Source organism: Sceloporus undulatus, chromosome 1, assembly GCF_019175285.1.
Source record: "Sceloporus undulatus isolate JIND9_A2432 ecotype Alabama chromosome 1, SceUnd_v1.1, whole genome shotgun sequence".
Lineage (NCBI taxonomy): Eukaryota > Metazoa > Chordata > Lepidosauria > Squamata > Phrynosomatidae > Sceloporus > Sceloporus undulatus.
The window spans coordinates 128,981,641-129,009,203 of NC_056522.1; the positions used below are offsets into that span (position 1 = coordinate 128,981,641).

The 27,563-nt window shown below is 38.4% G+C and overlaps 1 protein-coding gene across 5 annotated transcripts in view; it reads right to left on the reverse strand.

Moving 5' to 3' along the window:
- ADGRB3 (adhesion G protein-coupled receptor B3) overlaps positions 1-27,563 on the reverse strand; it is a 625,822-nt gene that overhangs the window by 22,038 nt on the left and 576,221 nt on the right. For all 5 annotated transcript variants that reach the window (XM_042465745.1, XM_042465739.1, XM_042465732.1 and 2 more), the window contains 3 exons: positions 25,962-26,057; positions 20,018-20,057; positions 16,989-17,632 (listed from right to left, as the gene is read on the reverse strand). In XM_042465745.1, the coding sequence (XP_042321679.1) occupies positions 16,989-17,632; positions 20,018-20,057; positions 25,962-26,057 (780 nt within the window). The remainder of the gene's footprint in view (positions 1-16,988; positions 17,633-20,017; positions 20,058-25,961; positions 26,058-27,563) is intronic.

Genomic DNA, 27,563 nt, shown 5'->3' on the forward strand with positions numbered 1-27,563 from the left:
TAAGATCTGAGACCCTATTGATTCAGTGAATCAATAGAATTTACTACGTCTGGGGTTGGAATCATGCAGCCCTTCAGATGTTGTTGAACTGCCACTTCTAACAGCCCTAGTCATAATACACAATGGTGAGGAGTACTGTAAACTGCAGTTCAATGTCTACATAGTGATATAGTTCTAACCCCTGAATAAGTCTTATCATTCACCCACTGATTCAATGGATCTCTTCTATTGGGCACTAAAGTGGATTTAGGCCAACAAATTTAGACTAACATAAATTATGTGAGCAAATCTGGGTGAGCCTTGGGTTCATTTATTAGCTCCAGGCTACAAGGAATTAGAAGCATACTGACTAACAGTGTTATCTGTGAACTGGGACCACTTGTCATTAGTTTTAAGTCTGTTTTTAAGTTTGCCTTAAGGAACTACAAGCCTTTGTTTATGGAGTTGGCTTGTTCTAATAAACCCAAGCTGAGATTAAACACAGTTTAACGTTTGGTAAAGTGTAGTTAGTTGACAACGGAAATGAAAGCTTTTGAATTCCTCCTCCTGGGAATGCTGGAGAAACGTGGGAAGGGCATACAAATCTGAGCATGATTCAGGTAATGATGAACCACACTTTATTATTATTATTATTATTATTATTATTATTATTATTATTACAGTACAGTATTAGTATATAGAGCAACTGCAAATAAAATGTTGCGTATTTTTGGCGAAGTGATATTTTAGGTATATTTTCAAAAGGAAAATAATTATTAAGGGGAGGCAGTATTGTGAGAACTGAAATAATTGTCATATGTCAGGGGAATGCTGGAGCAACTCTTTGATGCACTTTAAATTTGGGAACCCTTTAACATTTGTGTATGGTGGCAGTCTGGCACCTGAGTTTGGCAACTCCGTTATATTCAAATTGTACACAAAAGTAATTACAGTACTTTATGCCAGCTTCTGTTTCCAAAAGAATTGGAACTTGCTTAAAACAACATAACTCAGGAATCTATTGTTTGTGTCATTATTTTCACAGTATACTATGCACTTTGATGGTGGCACAGTGAAGCTGACATGTAATACTAACGTCCTTCACCATTAGCTGTTGTTCTCGGAAACAACTGGACACTGTTAAGAAACAGTAGTACGTGTTGCTGGTTCAAATGATATGTGTCCATTAGCAAAGAGAGGAACTGCATAGTCAATTCTGTGTGGTTTAATATTGGGAGTCAGAACTGCTTCACATGTTACAGTGCAGGGAGGTAATTCTTCACTAACAGCAGCAGCAGCAGCAGCAGCAGCATTTTCTACACAGGAAATGCTGTTTTCCATGCAAAACAACCATGTATGAACTTTGCACAAAATAAGTCCTGAACTGCAAAGATTACCATCAGCCCAGGAGTCTTCTCATTAGTTTCTCAGCACTCAAAAAATCTGTTTGTTTATTTTTACCATTTTCCAAATATTTCCAATTATTATTTTCATCTTTATTACAATGTCCTACATACAAAGCAAAAGAGTATATAGCTTGCAGTGTAAGCCCTGGAATACACTAGAGATTTCATGTTTTGAATGAAGCAAATGAATGAATGGGTGAGTCAGTGAAATATTAGCACCCAAAGCATGATGAATTAATAAATCAGTATACATGTTTGGGAGTAGCCACACTGGCCATGCAGCAAAACTCCAATCTAAAATCCACACTAGTGATACCTTTATTAGCCAGCCAAAGTGCACAAAACACATAAAGCACTCTTTTGAAGCCACGGATGAAGGAACCAGTGGAGCTTTGAAAGCTTGCATTATGTGTTTTGTGCATTTTGGCTGGGCAATAAAAGTATCTTTCTTTTGTGCGTTTTGGATTTTGTTTTATTTTAATAAATCAGTGGCAACCATACAGCTCAAGTCATCTCTAATAGTAAAGGGAAGAGCTGGAGTCTTTGGGGAAAGGTGACTATCAAGACATACATACACACAAACAAATACCTAAGTGAACGGCTGAATTAATAAAATAGAACTGAAAAAGAAAAAGAGAGAGAAAGGTAAAAGAGCTATCCATGTCTGAATCTGGAGGAAGCATTAGACATGAGTAAACAGCAATTAATGACAGCCATTAGCATCTATTAGGGTGGTTAGCGCCCAAGCTGTTCATTAAGAATAATGGCATGAAATTAAGAAAAGAGTAGCTAGGTTGAAAATCAGATTAAAATATTACAATTAGTTGATCTGTTACAGAGAAAGTGGCCACAGACTTATTATTTGGCTGGGCAGGTAGTGTGGGATTGAGAAGGAGAGAGAGCACATGCAATCTATTCACATTACTGCATTGACAGAAGATGACCTGATAACACTTCTCCATCTCTTCTATTTCCTTGGTCAAATGACAGTGATAAAACCCACATTAAAGCTGAAAACCACATACGCTGAAAGCTGGGGGGGGGGGCAGGGAGAAGTAAGAAGAAGAAAACAGTACAGAGGAAGGAGGACTGCAGCAATAATTCATTTTGAGTCAATTTGGCATTGAACTAATCATGTAGAGCTTTCTCTGTATAATTCCAGAACAACTTTGAACTCTGCTCACTGGAGGACGAAAATAGAACAGCGCTGAAGGATAATTTCTGTATACCAACCTGCACTAAGCTGCTGGCAGCACAAAGATGCAGCTCCTACCCAATGACTAATGCAATCCGTCTCCTTCAGTAAAACAGGATGGATGCCTACTGTGTTCCTTAGTCTAATCGGCTACCTGATTAAACCCCTAAGACAGTGCTCATGACACATGAGGCATTGCAAACAATAATTGAAAAGTGATACGATATTATGGTAAAAACCTTTACCCGTGTTTCCATTTATACAAATCCTTATTATCAGAGGTTTATATGTTGCTCTGAGATTAAATTTGACATCCAAGGTCCCAGACCCTAGAGCAGATTTTCCTTCCTCTCTACAAAATTAAAGGGGAATCCTCTTTTGCCATTTTAGAGATTTAAAAGTGCACTTGAACAGACGATTTGCTTCCTTTGCAATTTAAATATCCTTTAATATACACATCTCTTTTTCAGGAACCCAGTTTATGTGGACTGAATATAAGATTTGCAGTCTATTAGTCACTAATATAGGCTAGTCATAGTGGAGTGATGTTGGTGTCATAAATAAAAATATTGTACACCTCTTGATACCCAAAAGATATCTAGCTGTTTTGTTATATTGCCATGCTTTACATCTCAAATATGTATGAGGTGCACAAACTCAGAACTGTTCTGGGTACCACAAGGGATACTTCCATTTATCTGTTTGCTTAAAGTATAAGCTAATATTTTAGAATTATAATAACAATCTAAAGCTGGTGAATGATGGTAGTCAGAAAATCTATTTTCTGTCAATCTTTGTGTTACAAATAAGTATTAACATCCATCAAATTCTGGATTTCTTGTTATCACATGTGTATACAATTACTTTGAAACTAGCCTTTTTATCTGAACTCAACACTTTTTGATCATTCACTTTTTATAGAGAATTTAAGTAACATCATTGACAAATTATTAAACTCCAGGATATTTTGTGTTGTCCTACTATAGATTCTCTGGCTTGTAGGTTTTTAAAAACTCTTTATAATAAAATGTAGTCAAGGTACCATTCTGCTTACTGTGATCAGGGAAATTGCTATTGAGGCTTTTGAGATCCACTATGCCTTTTATTAAATGCTTCTTGTTTGCAGTTTTATTTTATTACAGTTTGCCCTCCATATCCATCCATGGCTTGAAAATATTTTTAAATAAATATAAATTACAAAGAGCAAACCCTTATTTTAAATAAGGAACAGCGTTTCATAAGCCACTATATTTAATGGGATGTGAACATCAATGGATTTTGCTATCCATGAGGGTCCTGGTCCACTGTACCTCTTGCTATTTCAATTCACATACACACATATCATAGGAAGACATCAGTACTTACAGCCCTGTTTCCTCACCTTACAACAGCAACAGGAACAGATATTAAGGAACAACTAGGAAAAGAGCTTCATGGAATAATTACTAATCTATTCAAAACCAATCTCTTAGCCTAAGCAATCCAATAGGATGAAAGTGTTAATAAGGAGCTTTTAGTTAGCAACAGGAAAAAAACCACTGCTAAACAGGATTGCTTTGTCAACACACATATAATGAGAGGTGTGTGGAACTATGCTCTCAATTCTACTCCCAGCTAATTGTGAAGAAGCTTTCCTTCATTACTGGTAAAAGGGTCTAATGTGGAAGCCAGTGATGACTGAGAACAAGTAAATTGCTCAAAAGTATTCAAATCACAATGTGATTATTCTAAACATCAGATTCTGATTGCTACTGAATAAATTAAGAATACATTTTGGAAGTTCTTCTCATACCCAAATAGACACCTTAGACCTCATTTTGCAAGAAAGGTGAGATATAAATGCAATGCAATGCAATCAATCCCTTTATGCATTTGGTACCAAATATATATACATCTAAAACCTTCAAATTCCTCACTTCTACAAATATACATACAGTTTCCCTTTCCGTATCTTTAAAACCTTGTCTATTTACAAATCCCTTAAAGAACAGGAACCTTATTGCATGGCCAAAAAAGCACAACTTACTGCTTCTGGGATCCAGTCGCTTCTGGGATGCAGTCGGGAATTATCACATGGAAAATGCCACCGATGTCGCCGGGCAGCTGCATCCTGGCTCCCAGCCATGCTCAGCCAGCCGATTTACAAACACAGTGGCATCGGTGACATTTTACAGGCGATAATTCCCGGCTGCATCCCATAAGTGACTGTATCCCAGAAAGGGCAAGCTTTTTTGACCTTGTGATAAGGTCCCAGGTCCAATTTGACATATAATAGTTCTACATTCAGATACTGATCTGGTAACATCCGAAGGACTAAAAGCAAAGTGGGGAGTAGCAGCTGGCTGATTCCCTTAGACAGTAGTCAGAACTGTATGAAAAAGAAAGCTGTCAAGACAGATCTCTTACAGCAGGCCTTCCCGGAATAGATCCCGGCCATGTAACGCTCCCCCCACAGTCATATACAAGTGAAGACTCTGCCCACCATTATTTTATTATTGTAGTATTGTTTTTAGATTTTTATCATCTGTAATTTTAATGGATGGAATTGTTTAATCCTTTTTTAAGGGGGGGGTTGTATATATTGTATTTTTTTAAAGGTTGTATGCCGCTTTGATTGTGGAAACAAAAAGCGAGATATAAATTAAAGTTTTATTTTTATTATTTTTATGTGTTGCAGGCTATGAGTAAAGGTTTTTATTTTACATACGTGCATTTTTACTCCAGGGACTGATTTCACTTCTTAGTGGTTCACCATGGCAGAACTGAATGTGTTATTTTGGGCTTACTTTTCAAGAAAAATTCTATTATGATTTTGTTTTCAATTGTCACATTACTAAACACATTTGGTAGGACTTATTCATTTTAGAGGAGCACACTTCCAGGTAAGTACACTTGATTACAGCCTTAGCGTACCATAGTATATTTTTGCTTTGGGGTTTTCTTTACTCCACACTTTTGAGAGTGACCTGCTGTTTTTGCCTGTGGATGTCTGAGTACCTTTCCAAAAAGGCAATAAGGGGGAGACTGCCTTTCAATTTCCTAAATCATTTAAAGAAAGATATATGCTTAATTTGGAAGTTCACAGCAAAAATCTGTATTTCTCTCAGACTTTTTGCCCTCTCTTCATGTATGAATCAAAAAGACCTGGGAAGTCACTGCTTAAAGTAATTTGCTTTAAATGTCTGTTTGTGCTCTTTCAAAGCATAACCCAGTTCAAAAGGATGCAAAATGATTTTGTCAGGAAAACTGAACACTTTGAACTGAAGAAGTGCACTCCAAGAGATTTTCTTTGAAGCCAAGAAAGTTGAACCGACTTCAATCTGTTGAGATGGGAAATGGACAGATGAGAGTGAGCTTATATATATTTAAAAAAACCAAACCCAAAACATCAGGATTGTGATTATATGCTAGATGAAAATCCTAAAGTCTTAGGTATATTATGGCTGGTGGATAATAAAGTGTGCTTGGCTGACACCTTAGCCTTGAGACAAGGATGCATTCATGTAAGGACAGGTGGAATGTAAAATAATGGTTTACTCTCATCATTACCTGTTTACGACTACTCCCGAGTCTTCATTTTGACCTCTAGACCATGTGGGGCAGAGATGAACATGTTCCAAGGATCCAAACAGAGGACATTTTTTACAACTCCAGACTTTCTGATGGACCATGCTGATGTGCGCGGGTACTGACCTGAACTCATGTTTTGGACAACTACAAGTCACTTGTATTATTATTATTATTATTATTATTATTATTATTATTATTATTATTTTGGGGTAAGGTCTCCCTGAAAGAATGGTTATGCATCAACAATTACCTTTCCTCCTTTTAGCCTATGGGGTTCATATGGTTTATAGAATTCAGTCCAACTAAGATTCTTTAAAACATGTAATACTATATTTAAAAAGCTATGGAGTCATGCATATAAAGTACTTGTGTTGTTCTTCCAGAGAGTGTGCAGGAAACCTGAGGAAAGGATATTTATGTGTACAGCTTTGGGGAGAGTTAGTGGAATTTCTCCAGGAAAGCAATTCTGAGGATTGAAATGCCCAGTTGTGGGTGTTTCATAGAATTATAGAGTTGGAAGAGATCAGCAGGGCCATCCAGTCCAACTCCTTGCCATGCAGGAATGCATGACCAAAACACTCCCCATCGATGGTCATGCAGTTTCTGTTTAAAAACCTCTAAAGGAGGAGATTCCACCACAATTCAAGGCAATGTATTCCATTGTTGAACAGCTCTTACTGCCAAGAAGGTCCTCCTAAAGTTAATGTGGAATCTCTTTTCCTGTAGTTTGAATCCATTGATCCATGTCCTTGGTTCTTCAACTATAGCTAAAGTTTCACCTACCCCCTTCTCTGTCTCTCTTCCTGTCATACATTAATACACACACCCTTCCCACAGAAGGATGTAAAAGAATGCCATTGGATGCAAGAGCCTTGGCATCAGTAGCCTTTTTACACCTCTTGAGGCTGGCTGAGAGGAGAACTGGACTTCACCTTAAGAACATACATATCGGCAAGACTTCCAGGATATTTGAGATGAAAGAAGTAGGAACAGAACAATTTGCACATTTTGAAATGTGAATGACTAAAACTTTAGTCAACACTAAAATCTGTGAATTAGGTTAAATGCATAAATAAATGCACCTATCAGGAAACATATATGAAAAAAATGCACATGAATGTCCATGTGACCCCCCCCTCCCAAGTCTTACAATTTAGTATGTAAGATGGACAGGAAATTTTTATTTCTATTCCCAGCCCTCCTCTACTCAGGTGAAACAAACAGATCAAGGAGAATTTCCCTGCCCAGATCTCAGACAGGTTTCCTTTCTCAGCAGCAAGCAGGGAACTTGGTTTTATCTCTCAGCTGCAGCAGACCTGAATAAACCTGTCCACTGTGCCAGTGTTGAGAAAAGGAGCTATGTTGTTTATGCTTCTTGTTTAGCATCTGGACTAGTTTTTGGTCTAAACCTTTCGTAACACATGAATATAACACAGCACAACCGAGTATATTGTTGTTAACTGCTGTCAACTGACTTATGACAACCCTATGAATAAGAGACCTCCAAGTCATCCTATTATCCACAGGTCTTGCAGACTTAGGGCTGTGGCTTTGTTGATTGAATCTATCCACCTGCAGAGGGGCCCTCCTCTCTTCCTACTCCCTTCTACTTTGTCAAGCATTATTGTCTTTTCTATTGAGTCATGCCTTCTCATATGTCCAAAGTACCAAGGAAAAGAAGAGGGCTAACAATCTATGAAGCTAGACTCTATTAAAGTATCAGACTGAACAATACATCCAATATTAACTGTAAACTGTGAACACTGGTCACATTCCTAAATATGCACAAGAAAATTGATAGCTACAAAACACAGTCAATTAGCAAAATAGCAATAGCAGCTTCATTTATATACTGCTTCATACCACTCTGAGCAGTCTCTAAGCAGTTTACAACTGTAAGCTAACTGCCCCCAACAAGCTGGGTACTCATTTTAGCAACCTAAGAAGGATGCCAGGCTGAGTCAACCCTGAGCCCCAGGCTGGTATTGAACTCACAACCTTGTGGTTTGTGAGTGAGTGACTGCAGTATTGGCATTTAACCCCTACACCACCAGGGCTCCATGCTTAAATATTTAAACAGACTAAGAAAAGTATCTGAGTGAAAATTCTGTTCTGAAAAGATATGTAAAAATGCTTCTTAAATCCATAAGCAAGGAAGATAGAATAGGTACCTTCATCAGTTTTTGGCATAACGGAAATCTGCACAAACCTGTTAGATAGTTAGGTGTTCAGTTAAATATTTCCATGGGAAAGTCCCATAAGCAATCAGCACAAATGATTATTCTGCCTCACCAAGCATTACTGTCTTTTCTAGTGAGTCATTTCTTCTCCTGATATGGCCAAAGTACTACAGTCTCAGTTTAGTAATCTTGGCTTCTAGGAGATTTCAAGCTTGATTTGCTCTAGGATCCATTCATTTGTCTTTTTTAGCAGTCCACAGTGTCTGCAGAACTCTTCTCCACCACCAAATCTCAAATTGGTAGATTTTATTCCTATCAACTTTCTTCACTGTCTAGCTTTCACAACCATACACAGTAATGGGAAATATGATGGAATAGACAATCCTAACTTCAATATTAAAAGACATCTCTTTACATTTCAGGATGTTGTATAGTTTCTTCTTAGCTGCTTTTCCAAGTTCTAGTCTTCTGCTTTCTTGACTGCAGTCTCCATTCTGTTTAATGACTGACCTAAGGTATAGAAAATCCTGAACTATTTCAATGCCTCCATCATCTACTTTAAAGTTATGTAAATCATTGATGGTCATTATTTTTGTTTTTGTTTTTAATATTCAACTGTAAACTTGCTTTTGCACTTTCTTCCTTGGCTTTCTTCAGTAATGTTCTGAGTCTTTGCTATTTTCTGCAAGTAGTATAATATCATTTGTATATCTTAAATTATTGATGTTGCTCCCTCCAATATTCACTTCTTCCTCCAGGTCTAATCCTGATTTACATATGCATTCAGCACACAAGTTAAACAGATAGGGATACAGAATGCAGCCTTGCCTGACCCTGTTGCCAATTGGAAACCATTATGTTTCTCAATATTCTATCCTACTGGTAGCCTTGTCTTGAATACAGATTATGCATTACACTATTCAAATATTGTGGTACACACATTTCCTTAAGAGCCATCCATAGCTTTTCATGATCTAAACAATCAAAGACTTTTGTACACTCTATAAAGCAGAGGCTGATTTTCTTCCAAAATCCTTTAGTGTGCTCCATTATCCAATGTATTTTCAGTATGATCCTTAGTGCCTCTTCCTTTCCTTGGACATCTGGAATTTGTTGCTCTTTATATAGTAAAAGTCTTTGTTGTAATTTTGAGCATCACTTTGCTGCTTGCACTGGAAATTAATGCAGTGATCCTATGGTTACTGCAATCTCTGGTGCCCCCTTCCTTGGGGACTGAGTTGAGTGTTTTCAGTCAGAGGACCATTCTTTAGTTTTACATATTTGTTGGAAGATTTTAATTAGAATTTGAGTGAATTCTGTCTCTAATGCTTGAAACAGGTTTACTGGTGGTCCATTCTATGACTTCTGGGTCAATCCACCACATCTGCAGAAAGGTCCACTTCTCTGGTATTCTTCTCACAAGTCAGAAAAGAGAGTTCCTTCTATTAGTCCCAGCACAAATCAGAAAAGAGTGTTACTATGCCATCTGTTCCTTGTGATTTATTTCTCCCAAGAGCCCTGAGTGCAATTGAGTGCCCACTCATCCTCATCCTATATTAACTGATCATTTTAAATGTGGGAGATACTCATGTTGCCCCCAGAGTTTGAACAGAAAGCAGTTTGTGCATCCTATAACAACTAAAACTTGCAGATTATATTCTTTTTCTGTTTGTCAAGCTTCCCAAGTGATTCATATTTTAATCTGTCCCTGCAAATTGCTTTATGTTGGGCAAACTGGGAGATGTCTTAAATATCATTTAATTGAACACAAAAGCAAAATTAGAAATAAATCTAGAGACACGCCCTTGTATGAGCATTTCTTGAATAAAAATCATAATCCTGTTTAGTTTTTGTGTAACTGATGTTCTAAGCAGTCATTCCAGTCAGAATGTTAGAACTTCTCTTTTAAGAAGGGAAGCTTACTGGTGTTTCTGGCTTAATAAAGCTGCTCCAATAGGTCTTAATAACATGGGAGACCCTACCAAAGCAGTCCGATGGTCAACATAGCCCCTTGTGTCACAGGAGCACAAGTTCACCACCATTAAAAAGTAGTGCCAAGGTGAGTACTGCATATATATTTATGTGTGTTATAGTGCCTGAAAGCACTCCTTCCATCCCAGCTGCCACTTCCCTGGACTCAGAGGGAGAGAAAGAGAGGCTGATACAGCTCCCTCATGTCTGGGCCTAGAAGTAAAGAAATGGCCCTTTCTCCATCCCAGCTGCCTGTGCCCTGGCCTTGGAGCAAGAGAACCTCTTCTCACACTGCCATTCCCTTTTCCTTCTGCGTAATTAGGTTCCCAGCCTGAGGGCAGGAAACTGTTTTGTTGTTCATTTACTTGCAAAACACCATGTACAGTAATGGCGCTATATAAATAGATGGTGGTGGTGGTGGTTATGATGACGATAATTGTCATAACAGATCACAAACATTTAAAAATACCCTCTGGGTTGGTTTAAAAATGTATTCAACTCATATAAATACTATTTTGTGCTTTGCACTGGAGCAAAATATGAGGTAAACCAAAGTTAATCCAAATATGTTTATCCATGAGCACAAGGAGCAGCATGAGAATTGCTGTAGCATCTACTTAAAATAGCACTTGCACACGCCTTTGAAGAAAAGTACTAATGTCAGTTTCCCTTCTGTTCATGGGTCTTGGGGTCCAATTCAACCATTTCTCAGAACAAGATGGAAATGAATTTCCAATGACTCATATTAGCATCCTTCCTCATATGTGAGTATAGTTATAAAAATTGGTCTACATTTTCTGCAGCTGGGTAATTTGGCTAGGTCCATTTGATGCTTGCAGCAAAAATATAGGATCAAAGAAGAGCCACTAAGAATTCATCCGATTCCTTTCTGAAGTAATATTTGATTGCTCCAACATTATCCCTGTTCTGCATATTGAAGTAGAAAATATTTTGAGTATAAACCGTGTCCAGAAAAGTCAAAAACTGATCAGAGTCTCTATTGAAAATGGTAACTAGAAGGTCTATTTGTATTATGGTAGTTTAGTAAGTAATTTCCAAGTTAAACAATTCCCTTAATTGCCTTGGCAATATTCCCTCTCTTTTATTATGCATTCAACAATCATTGGTATTGCATTTTCCAATTTTAAAATTGATGAGTGGAGGCCACAAATCACACAAGTGCCCTTTACTGACATGACTAATTAATTACATGGAAGTGATGATAAAATGGCAATGAAAATTATGCAGAAAGCAATCATGATAGCAGAGGTTACGATTAGAATGAACATTGGGGAACACATCTTTCTCTCATTTGTTCAACATCAGGTTCAATGGCAGATTCTGCCCAATGGAAACAACTCTCTTTTCTGACTTGTGAAAAGAATACCAGAGAAATGGACATTTCTGCAGATGTGGTGGATTGACCCAGAAGTCGTAGAATGGACCACCAGTAAACCTGTTTGATTTCAATGAAATAAAATTGGCCCAGGATCTAATGCCAGGATCCAATAGCAACATATTGCTTGCAAAATGGTCTGGTATGTGGTCTGATATATAAGCAGGGATACTTTTTTGCCCTTTACACAAGGAGGTGCTAGTAAGGAGAGGAGAAGGCTGCCCACTTGAAGCTATCTTTGGAAGTCAGAAACAGGATGCTCATACTGTCTTGTCCTCTCCATTACCATCTTTTCCTTTTTCCTCACTCTCACAATTGACACCACCACCACCTTTGCCTCCATTACCACTGTAACTGCACCAATATACGGCTCTAGCCAAATATCTATATCTATATCTATAACTATAACTATATCTCGTGTTTGTAGTGGGACTTCCACCCTTTGCAGGTAGAGCAAAATCCAGAGCTATTTGCTACAGATGTATTTAAAAGGCCACTAAAGTTAGTTAGTGTTATGGTTACATTTATTAAAAATTAACCTTTCACTTTTCCATTAGTTATTGTACCTCATTCCTAGATTGGTACCAGTGAAATTTAGTGTCATTTAAAAAAGCTTTGACATTGATATTAATGTTTTTAAAATTCCTGGTCAACCAGAAAACCAAAATGTCAGTTCATTTAGTAAACATTATATAAACCAAAGGGGATCAGGAAAGACTGCAGAAAACATCATATAAGGAGCAAGCTTAGATTAGAAAAGAGGTGGAGTGAAGATAGGAGGAAGGAACATCAACAGTGTAAGATATGCAGATGACACCATATTATTAGTAGAAAACATCACAGACTTTGAACAATTACTAAGGAAGGCCAAGGAAGAAAGTGCAAAGGCAGGCTTAATGCTGAACACAAAGAAAACAAAAATAATGACCACAGAGGACCTACATAAACCCGACCTAGATAATGTGGGAATTGAAATAATCAAAGATATCCTGTACCTTGGATCAGACATTGATCAGAATAGAAACTGTAGTCAAGAGATAAGAAGACTACAAATGTAAAGGCAACTCTGAAAGAACTAGCCAAAATCTGAAGGAGCAAAGATATACAAGTAAGCACTAAATAATCCAGGCCATGGTATTACCTATCACCATGTACGGATGTGAGAGCTAGACACTGAAAAAAGAAGATAAAAAGAAAATAACTCATTTGAGATGTGGTGCTGGAGAAAAGTCCTGAGGATACTGTGGACAGCCAAAAAGACAAACAAATGGATCCTTGAACAGATCAAGCCTGGAACAATGCTAGAAGCCAAGATGATGAAATTGAGGCTATCATACTTTGGCTGTATAATGAGAAGTCATGACTCATTAGAGTGGAAGACAGGGGGTTTTGGAGATGTTTCAACCACAGGGTCACCTTGAGTTGAGGTTGACTTGAGGGCAGTTAACAACAACAACAACAACAACAACAACAACATGTAACTCATTAGCTACTTTTAGAAGAGAAATGATTTGGAAACTGAGGGGCAGAATCACAGGGAGGCAAGAGGAATATGTAACACAGGAAGCCACCTTCAACTGAGACAGACTACTGGTCCATCCAGCTCACTGCTCTATGGCATAGACCAGGGGTAGGCAACCTGCGGCCCGCGGGCCGGATGCGGCCCGGCGAGGCCTTGGGACCGGCCCCAGCCCGGTCCTGCCGCCGATTGCCGCTGGGGCCTTTGGCCTGTTGCGCGCAGGGGCAATTGTCTATAGAAGCCTCAGAAACATGCATTTATATTAACATTTTTTAAAAAATCAGCAAATTTTTTCGCGTGTCCTCCACTTTTTTAAAAAAAGTATCCCTCCTTCAAATGTTGTTCTCTTCTTGTCCCGGTTTATATATTTATTTAAATTTTTTTAAAAAAAATATTTAATTATTTATTTTTTGGCTTCGGCCCCCCAGTTGTCTGAGGGACAGCAACCCGGCCCCCGGTTCAAAAAGGTTGCCTACCCCTGGCATAGACTGTTCACTGATTGGTAGCATCTCTGAAATATGGCTTTTAAAGCAGCCAGAAAACCTAGGAGGAGCACTAGGATGTGCTTTCGTATTGCCATTTCACCTCAATTAAGACTTTTAGGCTTAAACATAGATAAGCATAGATAATGCTGATCAAACCCACAAACTGGCTGCCATTGTATCCTGGCAAAAAGAATGGAGTACACTAATCCAAGATGCTCTAAATTGTGAATTACTGGGTATAAAAAAACTGAAATTCTTGCCAGAGCAATTCTCAATCATTCATTAGTTGGCATTTCAGTACTAAGAAACCTGAATATTTCTACTTTCCATCAAGCACTGACACATCCTTTCCAGAAAATAGCGTTGACATTTTACCGCTCTTGTTCCTAGAATACCATTTCAAGAGACACCTTGTTTTTTCACTTTCAAACACTATCTGTTTCTGGACTTTGGGACTGAGGACAAAACTACATACTATACTCAGTCACCTTTTGTGCCCCCTACCCCTACAGGATGCCTTTAAAGTGTGAAAAAGATTTTTTGTGGGTTTTTTGGGCTATGTGGCCATGTTCTAGAAGATTTTCTTCCTGACATTTCACCAGGATCTGTGGCTGGCGAAACGTCAGGAAGAAAATCTTCTAGAACATGGCCACATAGCCTGAAAAACCCATAAAAAAACTATGGATGCCAGCCATGAAAGCCTTCGACTTCACATTGTGAAAAGATTGTCTGAAAATCACTGCCAGCTAGTCAACGACTGCCCTAACTGCTGCAAAAAATATGGGTGCTGTAGCTGATTTGCCCCCAGTATTCTGCAAACCCTGTTTGTTTGCTTGTTGTTTTAAAGGCTGTTTCTGGTGAAAAAGCAAAACCAGAAGTGACAATATGACACTTCCAGGCACCAGGAGATCTGAATTAGACTGGTCATCTTGACTCATGTAAACCCATTAAACAAATTATTGAATGGTGAGTCAACACTTATGTAATCCTAGGATTCAAAATGTCTACTATACAACAGATTGAGATCAGAAATGTGCTTTGCCCCTGTGCAGTTGCCAATCCTTGCTTTAGAGTAAACACAGACACTTATCTGAACTGGGATCACCAAATGTAGGTAAAGGAAATATACACCTTTCTCCTGCAGTGGTTTTTGTTCCTCAGCTCTATGTCCTACACTATTTATTTAATTTATTTCCTTTCCCCCAACATGGAACTAAAGTAGGCTCATATCATGAATTTTCAAAAATGCATCTAAAACAATCTAATGGTTAATTAATAATAATAATAATAATAATAATTTGTTTTATTTATATACCGCTATCAGTAATTTAAAATAATGTAAAATCATTTAAACTATGTGGGATAGTAAAGAAAATACAAAACAAAATAATAGTTGGTTCTAATGGAGTTTTCTCTCCCCCCGCCCCCCCAATATGGGGCAGGGTGTTATCAGTACACTGACGACACCCAAATATACTTCTTCGTGTCCCGATCAGCAGCTATGACGACAGATGGCATTTCTCCCCTGAATCAGTGTCTTGAAGCAGTAATGGGCTGGATGAGGAAAAACAAGCTCAAGCTGAATCCAGACAAAATGAAGGTATTTACAGTAGGGGCCCCCATACCAGGTATAGGGTTGCAACCTCCAGTCCTAGATGGGGTCACGCTCTCCACAAAGGACTGTGTTTGCAGTCTGGGGGTGCTCCTAGATCAGTTACTTCACATGACGAACCAAGTGAATGCGACGATCAGGAGCGCCTGTTATCAGCTCCGGCTGATAAGCCAGCTGCGCCCTTTCCTGGAAGTAAAGGACCTAGAAACTGTTGTACATTCACGACTTAATTTCTACATGGGGCTACCCTTGTGCCTAGTCCGGAAACTTCAACTAGTGCAAAATATGGCAGCCAGGCTGGTTGCCGGAAAAACCAGGAGTGACCGAATAACACCCATTCTAAAATCTCTTCATTGGCTGCCTATTAGTTTCTGGGCACAGTACAAGGTGTTAGTTATAACCTTTAAAGCCCTAAATGGCTTGGACCCAACCTATTTGAGGGATCGCCTGCTCCCATATAATCTGCCCTGCACCCTCCTCTGGGAGGAATCTATTGCAGCCTTTAAAAGCCAGACTAACTGCTACCTCCCAGAGGGCCTTCTCTGCAATTGCTCCCAGACTATGAAATGGCCTGCAGGACGAGAGCCATCAAATTGCCAGCTCAAGACGGATCTCTTCTGGCAGGCCTTTCCTGAATAAAAGTTTCCGGCCACAGAATGATCATCCCTCACATCATGTTTTAGCCCACCGCTGTCCTCATTATATTTTTACTGTGTTTTTAATAGATATTTTAATCGACAATTTTAATTGTATCATGTTTAATCCTGTTTTAAGGGGGGAATTTGGGACATAATGTTGAATGTGGTTATTTTAATGTGTTGTGAGCCGCTTTGATTGTCTCGTCACAGAAAAGAGGGATAAAAATAAAAGTTTTATTATTTTTTAGTTATGGTGTGTGTCTGTGTACAAGTATGAGCACGTGTCTTGGGCCTCAACAATGTTAAGGTGGTAACAATGTAAAAATGACAGCTGAAACGTTATGAACTGCTTACTAGGTAACAAGTCAAGTTCAGTATTATGAAAGAGGAACTGACTTGGAAATATAAAAGATGAAATTGCAAAGATGAAATCTGTATTTAAAATATTCCATTCAGTTAGTACAGAAAGGGCCAGTTTACGTGCATACCTAGTAGTGTGGAACCTGTTTCCTCATAGTACAAACCTGTGCTACTGGTGTGAACATCTTAATAATTAAAACCATCAGAAGAGCCCTGCTGGAGAAAATCAAAGGCCCATTTGTGCCAGCATCCCACTCCCCACAGTGGCCAACCAAATACATCTAGGAAGTCCACAAGGAGGACATAAAAGCCATGAGATTCTGACATAGGTGGCTAACTAAAATTGGAGGTTGAGCAGCCTACTGCCTCTGGACCTCAAATGGCAGATGCCCCATGATGATTTGCAGCCACTGATAGATATGCCCTCCATGAATGCGTAACATATCGGTGAACCACAGAGATATGGCTGATTCTGCAAGCTCTTTGTCATCAGATCAGTGTTCTGCTAGAAATATGTTGAGTATCATTCATGTAGCTGAGAGAGCCACACTTGTGGACCTATGCCATAAGATTCTTTGCTAATATGAGTGACAGGCAGGTGGGTCAGATCTAAGAATCATGACTGTCTCTATATAATACTTCTAGAACAGCATGCACTTAGTTTCTATGTTACTGACCTCCAAAGAACTCATCGATATAGTTGATCCAGTTTCACTCCTTGCTAATCCTGTGCTATCATCCATCTCTGAAGCCATGAAATTCTTTACTGCTGTGCGAGGTTCAAAAGGCAAGTTCTGCATGTGTTCCTGGGTAGGGAGATGTTGATCTAAACTCATACTGAACTGGTCCATTACACTGGGGTTCATACTAAATTCAGGATTAACTTTGTAGTGCAAAAGCCTTTCATGAGGCAAGGTTTCCATGCCTATATTCAACTTGCTGTCATCCTTCAGAGATGCCTGTGTGTTCACGGAGCCTCTGGGCATGACAATATAGTCACTCTCCATCATTCGGTCCTGAGGGTGGACTATGTCCATATCTGCACCTCTCAGGTTGTCATCAGTACATAAATACACAGTCCGTCGTAACTCTGTGTTGTCCTTTTTCAGACACTGATTGGCCAGTTCACTCATGCTCATGGGCATATGCATTCCTCCTGACTGCTGAATGATAACTTTAGAAATTATATTCCCAGGCAATGTTGAGTAGCTCATTCCTTCCGGATTTGCTGGTTTCTCCTCTTCATCATCATTCAGGGAGATTCTAGAAAGGGTCCCTGTTATCGTTGCTGCTCTGCATGGTCCAATGTCCTTATGGAGAACTGGAAATTAGAAAGCAGGAACATACATTTTTAATAGGCCAGCAGTGAGAGTTTTCACTCTGGATGCAAAGATTTTATAATCCCAACTGAGTTTGGTAGGACAAGCTTTAAGACATAGATGGGACAAAAAGAAGCTCTCTAGATATTTTTGGACTGTATCTCTCAGCAACTCTAGCCAGCACAGCAAATGGACATAAATGCTGGGAACTGCAGTCCAGCAACATCTGATGAGCTGTAGTTCCTCATCTGTACATTAATCTATTCAATAATGCCAGTTTGTATCAAAGAAAAGTATTAGCATTTGGGGTTATGGTATGAGAGAAAGGAAAAACTCTAAGGAGTTGGCCATTGTATTGATGGCTGAAGTTAATAGAACCCCAGAAATCAGAACTCACATCACTACACAGAGTTATGCATGGAGATCACTATTCTATTAAGATATATGTAGTTGCCACTCCATTTTCAATTAAACAAGAATATTTTTCCTTGAAGAAAAGATACGTATAAAGCAGGCTTGACCATTTCAACTCTCCTTACAGCCTAGTACTTAACAAAATGGAAAAAACACAATTTTTAAAAACTAGTTATTGCACTGCTTCTAAGCCCACATGTCAAAATCACCCACAGTCACATTGTATTAAATCTCTCATTTAAAACGTAAAATTTAAATCCTTTAAATTCAGCACAGAAAGTCTGCCCTAAAACTATCGTTTTTCTTCAAAATGATTTATTTCCTTTTTTAAAAAGGGTTCTAATAATGAATTCTTCAAAAAAGAAAAGAAAACAATAATACATTTACATGACCATTAAGGAGTTAGACTCAGTCTGTATGTTCTTATCCACACTGCACCATTATAACTGTGTGATCCTTTTTTTAACTCCATAGTTCCATGCTACAGAATCCTGAGGTCAGTCAGCTGTTAAGAATTCTCCAGAGGACCCCCTACCCCTAAATTATGCCATTAGAGCTCTTTGGTAAGGAATTCTGAATAGCTCATGAAACTACAGATCTCATAATTCCATAGAAAGAGGCCATGTCAGTTGAAATGGTAACAAAGTGCTATAGTAATGCAAAGTAGATCCAGCCAAAATCCATCTAAAACCTACAAGGCCAACAAATGAATAAAGGCTCAGAACGAAGTCATTCTTCCAAAAGATAAAATTAACAACTGTTTATAGTCAAATAACCCTGGGAATGCATTTTTAAATATGCAAGGTAATGAAATACTGTACTGGCTTCAAAGGATCATATACAGTGATCTAGTGCACTGTATGGAACTATTCATGGCTGGCACAAGATTCGGCACAAGACTATCCATACACCTCCATATTTTCTCATCCAATTTGTCTGCAAAGCAAAGGGCTGAGGATAAACCTTTATTCATGCAGAAACAAAAAGAAACTTGGAACCACTTAAAATTTGGGAAAGATGGAATTCAATGACAACAATTTATATTTAATTCAGAAGAATTATAAACATATTCTAATTGGGCATCACATCACTTGAATTTTTGATAAAGATATGTTTATTGAGATTGAAAAATCTTCTGTTTTTATCACCATTCCTACCACAAGCAACCTTTCAAGGGCTTTTTAGGAAACCATGTTGCTAATGTCACTGCATACTATGATCCAAACCCAGTACATGCTTGCAGATTCAGGAGCTGTGATGCATGAAGGTTGGATGCTCTAGTAGATTACAATAAGCTTTTCTCAAGTGCATTATCTATAAGGATCTAGAGGAAGCTGGAAATTTATCACACTGTTTCCTTTTTTATGCTTTGAGGTTGATTTCATCCCACTTCTCATACTGATTGGGTTGGCCAGTCATGCAGATTTCAAGCAACTGAGTTTTCAGATCCCTCTGCTAGTACCAATGCATACCTTTTCTCATATCTTCTATAGCAAAATGTATTTCTGGATGATGTCAAATATTTACCAGTACTTAAAAGAGTTATTTGGTCCATTGTTTTCTGGGATTCTGGAAGCACCAATACAAAATGATACTTTTCCAAGTTCTGATATTTACATCTGTTTTAAAAATGTTTGTGTTGGTAAAATAGCCTTCTATATTGCAGGCATACCTGAATGTATATTTGTCATTTTTAGGCCCTCAATACCCACAGATTCTTTATCCATGGATTCAACCAGCCATGGTTTGAAAATATTTTAAAAATACATATATTCCAAAAAAAGCAAACCTTGATTTTGTTGTTCAATATAAGGGATACCATTTTACTATGCCATTATATTTAATGGGGCTTGAACATCCACTGATTTTGGTATCCTGCAACCAAACCTCAGCAAATACCAAGGGCCCATAGGAATAGCAAAGGTACTTTCATTTTATTTTTCTGCATTTGCATTTAGATCTGATCACCTTACCTGACCGACAGGCAATGTCCACATCTTTTTCAAAATCTGTCTGTAACAATAACAAATAAAAGTTAGATAAGACAACCATTATCAGCCATCAGCTAAAAGTCAAACTAGATGTTGAATGACACACATAGCCACTGCCTTGCTCCTTCTTATCAGAGCTTGGAAATGTTACTCTTTTTGAGCGCAATTGGGGGAAATATCACGGCTGGCCATGCTGGTGGAAAATGCTCCAAACTACAGGCCAAAAGAAAAAAGGGGGAAAAAGGAACTTTCCCAGGCTCTGCTCATAATATCAAATATAAACAATACATGTATGTATGGTATCACTGCATCATTAGATGGTAGTGCAAAGGAACAGAAGGACAAGAGATACAGCATGTCAATAGCAAATGCTTAGTTGGCCCTTCCTCATGTATATTTGACCAACTGCTCAGTTTTCCATTCCTATACCCCAGAATTGGGGAAATGGTGGCCCTTCAAATGCTGTTGGAGTATAATTCTCATCTCATCAATGGTCATGCTGGCTAAGAAGACTGGAGGGAGCTGTGGTCCAAAACATGATCTAAGACAGAAGCCTCCCAGCCTTGGTAAATCTCATTGCCAACCTAATTTCAACAAAATAGATGGCATTAAATTGCCTCAGAGCCTTATTTACAACTATTTAAAACAGAGTTCTAGGATTAAAAAGGGATTTATGGAGGGGAAAAAGATTTATGCCCTAGCTGAATTCTATGGCATGAACTTTGTTACATCTGAAATAGTTTGCCTAATTTGGTTTGCATATGATTGCTTCTATTGAAATCAAATTACAAATCAGACTTAATCCTAGTGTTGTTGCTATTCTTGTTTTGTGAAGTCGAAGGCTTTCATGGCTGGCATCCATGGTTTCTTGTGGGTTTTTTCAGGCTATGTGGCCATGTTCTAGAAGAATTTATTCCTGACGTTTTGCCAGCATCTGTGGCTGGCATCTTCAGAGAATGCTTGCCTGGAAAAAGTTGGGTATATATATACTGTTTTGTTTTAAATGTGGGCTTGCTAGTGGGACTTTAAAGTTTTGAAAGTTAATGTCAGAGGGCATTTTTTACAACCAAATTATAAAATAGGAATTCAAAGTAGTTTTGGAAGAGGGGTAGTAGTAATTTTAGATGCCAAAAGAACAAAATAACAACGAGCAAATACAGTTGTTATTAATACAATTAACATTTGCTGAACACTAATCATGCATGCAAGTGCTGTACAGAAGAGAAAAGGAAGGTTTTCCTTGAATCTAGCTAGCTGATTTTTCTGGTATGCTTAAAAGTAGTGGCTGCTCTCTTGGGAAATGCTAAGTAAGCTTAGCAAGATGCAAGAAAACTTAAATGAATGAGGTTTTTACGCTTTTCTGAGAATGGCATGGCAGTAACCACAAAGGTGGTTTCTGAATGTGTGTCTACACATATACTGAGAGAATTATTCTCTGTGTTGGTGCTTAAACTGAAGATTGAGCTGTTCATTAATAGCTTAATTAACTGATGTCTTTACTCCATTTAGTTCTCATTTTCCCCAACATAAACCATTTGAAAAGGATGACTGTGGTCCATATCTTATTATAATGCAAACTGCTTTGCAATTGCACATTTTCACAGGATTCATCTACATTGTAGATACTGCATAATGAATCATAGATAGAGGTACATAGCAGAAACAAGTGAAATTTTTGGAGAAGATAATCTGGTAGTTTTTTCATAATGAAGTTATGAAATTGAATGAAATGGTAGGAATGTGAAATAATACATAAGAATAATGCAGATAGTGATGTTTGGAGTAACCCGTCTGAATTCTCTCTTTGTTGTTTATTTTGCAAGACTAGTTCTTAGTGTACACTGCAGAAATAATGCAGTTTTGATATCACTGTAACTGCCATGGCTCTATCCTGCAGAATCCTGGGATTTGTAGTTCTGTGAGATACCAGCATTCTTTGGCAGAGAAGGCTAAAGACCTTGTAAAACTACAAACCCCAGGATTCCACAAGGTGCAGTTACAGCACTTAAAGTGTTCTCAATCTGCATTATTTCCACAGTGTAGATACACCCACAGTTAGCCCAAGGGCAATGTCCAATACAGTACGTATGGTGTAAACAATTTTAGTGCAACTAGTTGTACAGCCTCTTGCATAACCTTTCACATAACCAGGTGCACAAACTCTTGTGGTCTTATGAAAGTGTAGGCAAAGCTATCACCAAAAGCAGTCTCCTAGTGGGACTTTTGCTCTGCTCACATTACATTGGTTTTAAGCTTCTTTTTACTCAAAGTGCAGGGGCACATCGAGCAGACTTTCAGCAAGGAGAACTCAGCAGAACAATGGCATGCTGTTGTTGCTGTTGTGATTATATGATGCACTCCTGTAATTCTGAATTGGCACAGCCATAAGACAGCTATAGGAATATTGCAAGCTCATGGCCAGTGTTGTTGGGTTCAGAATGCTTTCTTATAACAAAACTCCTTCCACATATGACATTCAGCACACACGTAACAATGCAGATATAAATATACAGACAAGCATTTCTAAACTACTGTTTTGATCATATTTTCCATGGCATGTTGTCTTTTTCAGAAAACCTCATTCCATAGTATTTCAACTGTTCTATTGTGCATTCATAATGTGTTCAAGTAACTGGTTGTTATGCAAAGCCTTGTTAGAGCAATTTGCCCACTATTACTGTAGAATTCTAAGGGAGCTGCGGGGATTCACCAAGTTTCCTCACTACTTCTAAATATCTGTACAAAATACCATCTGCATACTCATTTCCAGTAGTCTCTGGTGATACGGACTACAACATTCTGAACTATTGGGACGAGTAAGTGAGGAGATGGTTAGACTTTAAATTTACTGGCACTTTAAAAAGCCCCCCTTGTTTAGATTAAACAACTTAGCTGTTCTTTTTCAGAGAGTGGCTCTGTCTTGTCTCTAACACTACTGATATACACAAGTTGTAATTCCCTTTGATGGATCTTATTGCTGAGAAGCAAAGAGGAAATTGCTCCCATTTCATCCCATTCTCTGCCTTAAAAGCCTGCCTCTCCAGATGCTCTATGCTTAACCCACTGGTGATCTCAAGTGTCCTTGCCTCATCTGATTGTAAGGTTCTTCTCCCTCTTTCAACCTTCACCCTCAAGGCCAATGGGACAAAAATGGATTTAGGCTTTGTGCAACTTATCAGCAACACAATTATAGCACTACAGTTTCACTTTAACTGTCATGAAAACATTCTATGGAAGTCTCGGATTTGTAGTTTGGTGAGGGCCACGCTAGATCTTTCTGGCTAAAATGTCTAAATGCCCCTCCTGGAACGGCAAATCCCAGGAGTGCACTGGATGGGACCAAGGCCCGTTAAAGTAGGTTCATAATGCTATACTCATCTTGTGTGAAAGAGGTACTGGATCACCCTGCATCTGAAAACTAGAAAATTTCTTTAAGCCTATCTAGTCTGCTGCCAACAAAGGTAAAACTTTTTTTTAAAACAAATTGGGATTGCATTTGGTGTGTTTTAACTAAACAGACTTAAAAGTTTCCCACATGCAACAAGGTACAACTACAGTGCAGAAATAATGGACTTTGATACAACTTTAAATGCTGTAGCTACATCTTATGGAATCCTGGGATTTGTAGTTTTACAAGATATTTAGCCTTCTCTGCCAAAGAGTGCTGGTACCTCACAAAACTACAAATCCCAGGATTTGGTAGAATGGAGCTATGGCAGTTAAAAGTAGTGTCAAATGCCATTATTTCAACAGTGCACACACATACATTTCTTGGAAATTCAGTGTTATTTGCCTAAGAAGTGGGTGGACAGAGGCTACAGAAATTCTCAAAGGAGGTGTCTTTTTGGTTGCTAAAGAAGTTTACATTTTATTTCCTGGACTTTACAACTCTTTCTCTCCCAGTGCTCACATGGCCCAAAGGAAGGAATAGCCTCTGCCTGCATGGATATCCTTCCATACTATCTCAAGTTGAGAACAACAATAGCAACATCTTGACAAAATGAAGGGCTGTGATGCTAACATAATCAGTTTTTCTCTCTCTTCTTAATGATTATTAAAATCTTTTCCTGATGAAGAAGCTAGTGCAGCTTCAAAAGCTTGCATCATCTCTTATGTGCATTTTGGTCGGCCCAATAAAAGCATCATTGTTTTGTGGATTTTGCATTTTGTTGTACTTTACTATCTAGTAGAGGTTATGGAGGAAGGAAAGTTTTTGTGTGTGTTTTACCTAGTTGTCTCATTTGTTCACCCTTATATCTAATTTGAATACCTAAAAAGCCCATGGATTTGTGATTTGACTGTATCATTTGGATATCCAAGAATCATTCTCTTATGTTCCAGATACCTGCTTAACTAAAGAAAGGTGGTGGTGGTGGTGATGATGATGATGATGATAAATTAATCCAATGATGATTGTAGAGATCACAGACAGTTTCTTCCTTCCAGTAAATACTGTACCTACAGAAATTGGAGTTTTCCTTGGAGTTCTTGGACAGAATGGAGGGCTGCTGGTAACAAAGAGATTTGCCAGGCTGGTCCTCAGGGCAGTGAGGTGGCTATCTCTGGTGACAGATTCTGGGCATGAGGACTGGTAGTAAACTAGTAAATTAGCTAGTGGGTTGGCTTTGCTACAGCCAATGGGGAGATGACCTCTAGTCTTTCTCATCAAGCAGTAAAACACCTCAGAATCACTCTGGGAAGTTGGATTCCTCTTCACAATATGTATAAGCTAATTTTGACAAATTAAATCCTATCTGTTTTTTTATTAATTTATTTATACCCCGCCTTTCCTTTTTAAAGTTATAAAAGTAAATAGTGGTGTAGCATAACAGTTAATAGTCTGAGTGAGGAAATGCCCAGGAGGCAACTCTTCTCTAAATCTCATCCCTCACGTTGCAATGAAAAGATTAGAGCATTAGGCTAGTTTACAGCTCTAAGGTTTGGATTACTGGGATCATCTTCATAAAACACTTTGAACAGCTGAAATGCACTATATAAACCAGAGGCTGGAAACCTATGGCTCTCCAGATGTTTTAGATTGCAGCTCCCATAATCCCTTACTGTGGGCAATGCTGGAAAAGGTTTGTGATAGATTAATCTTTTCCCTAACACTCATGTTTTTGTTGTTGTTGTTGTTGATGATAATGATTCATTGACACTCCTCTCAAAATTTTCAGTCCCATGCAGGGAACCAAAAGCAATAAGCAGTCTATGTGAGAGAAAAGCATGTCTATAGAAAAATGGGAAAGTTATGAATGCCTTCCCACAATGACCCCCATGTCAGTATAGTGGTGAATCCACTTTGGGTCCTTTCTGTATGGACCATGATAATCCAGAGGCAGCCTCTCCACATTACCCAGCCCTCCATTTTTGTGCCAGGGCAGCTGTCTGCATGGGCAGGCAGAGCTGAGCCTCTGAGCCTCACCTAGGGGCCCCCTCTCTGAGCCCCAATGAGCCTTCCAGTAGGTAGGTTATTTTAATTTGATTTCATGGTGTTATACCCTGATTCTTGTGGTGAATGTGCCAGACGTTGTCCAGACTGTTTGCTCGAGAACTGGGGTTTGGGCTGTGAGAACAGGATACTGCCAGAACAAGGGACAAACAGGCCTTTTGGCCCATGCAGGCAAGGCCTTAGTCAAACTTTAAGGGAGCTATTCAAGGCACTGAACCTATTTTAGGAATAGGACTGAGCGCTCTGGATCCTTTAAAGTTCAAAAAACTAGAGCATGTTAATCACTTCAATGATATCAGAACCACGAGCCACCACTACACAATCCCCCACACACCAAAATGATGATGGATTTGTGTTTTTCCCCTTTTTATTTAAAACTGTACATCCTTGCTATATTTGTTATGTGTATGTGTGTGTGTAGGTGAGTATCCAAACCCACTAGAAATATTGGAGAAGGATTAAATAAACACTAACCATGATCTGAGCATGTCCATTTGGAAATGAACTTGAAGAATCTGCATTAATTGGGTCTTGACAGTTTCTTAAACGACATCTAAATGCATCTTGAACCTGAAAAAAAGAAAGCAAACTTTTAGCATATCTGTATCTATATCTCTATCTATGTCTATATCTGTGAGGATTAAAATAATTAGAAATATAATACCACAATACTTGATTCATCTTTATTTTCTCCATTGGTATTAAGTGTCATATACAGTCAGCAAATATACCGATATTTGTGCTGCTATAATGCACTGCGATGAATTAATGCAAATAAAATGATATCACAATTATACAGTATAATTCTATATATGATTAGCCCGATTTAAGTCTAATTGAATTCAACAGGGTTTATTTTCAGGTAAATGGTTATAGGATTACAGTCACAATCTGATTTGTATAAGCCATCCAAATGCCTTTTTAAAACATCTCCTAGAGAAGAACAAATGCACTCAGCTTTAATAAATGTTATATTTAAGTCCACTTGGAAGATTATCAAGAACAAATCCAGAAGGTTTATTTCCATATAAATGGCTTGTGGTCTATAGTTTAACAAAAATCTGAGTACCACTGCAATGGCACAACTGTAAGCAATAATGGATGACTACAACAGCCCAATGGTAGTCCTTTAAGAAATACTGCTGCCAAGATCAATCTGACCACTCTGTTCTCAAAAGGCCTTTGAATAAATTCTGAGCAATGCTTCCTTATACCAAGTGCTGTATTTTGCTATTTTCCCAATGTTAACATCACGAGGGCAGCCAGTTTTAAGCTGAAATCCTATACTTATTTACCTCAGCAGGGCTTATTTTTGACTAGACATTCATGGAATTTCATTGTACATTGACTACATGGGATGATTTATCCATATACCATTTTACTGTGAGCAAATGTACTCTCAATTAACTGGAAGGGTTCAGACTAAAGAGCACACCATTGTCCTTTATTGTCTTCTAAAAGGGTACCTATCTTGAGGCTTTTGACTGGCAAATATATTTAAATGTAACTGATTTAATTGATTACAAGACAGATGGGTGATCAATGAAAAAAATGTAATTAGCTGATAACCCTAATCAATTCATGATGAAGAGATGTATTTCACATGCATGCCAGGGATAAACTAAAAGGTTTTTGATGATCTCAAGTTAGATATTTCTACAGAGAACTAATGCACAACTGGTAGATCAACAATGGTGTCGGGATTAGTTCTTGTTCCCTGGCTAGTGCACAAAAGAAGCACTTCCTTTTAAAGGCAAGCTGGTTTCAGGTACAGGAGGGGGAAGAGGAGGGCTTTGCCCCTCTCAATAAAAATCATCCTCCCAAATGAAATTTTCTTTCATTCCCCAAATTTCTAGTATTGCAGAGACGGAGACACTGAAAACTGTTCACAGCTAGAATTCATATTTACTGTGTTTGCGTTCCCTTGGTAACTTTGACTGCTCCATCTCTCTGGATTCCTAAATGGTGTTTCCCAATGCTCAGCTGAAGTTTTAAGGTACTGCAATGCTAGAAATTTGGGGACAGAAGGAACATTTCATTAGGGTCAGAATTCTTATTTCTGGTGACAATGCCCCT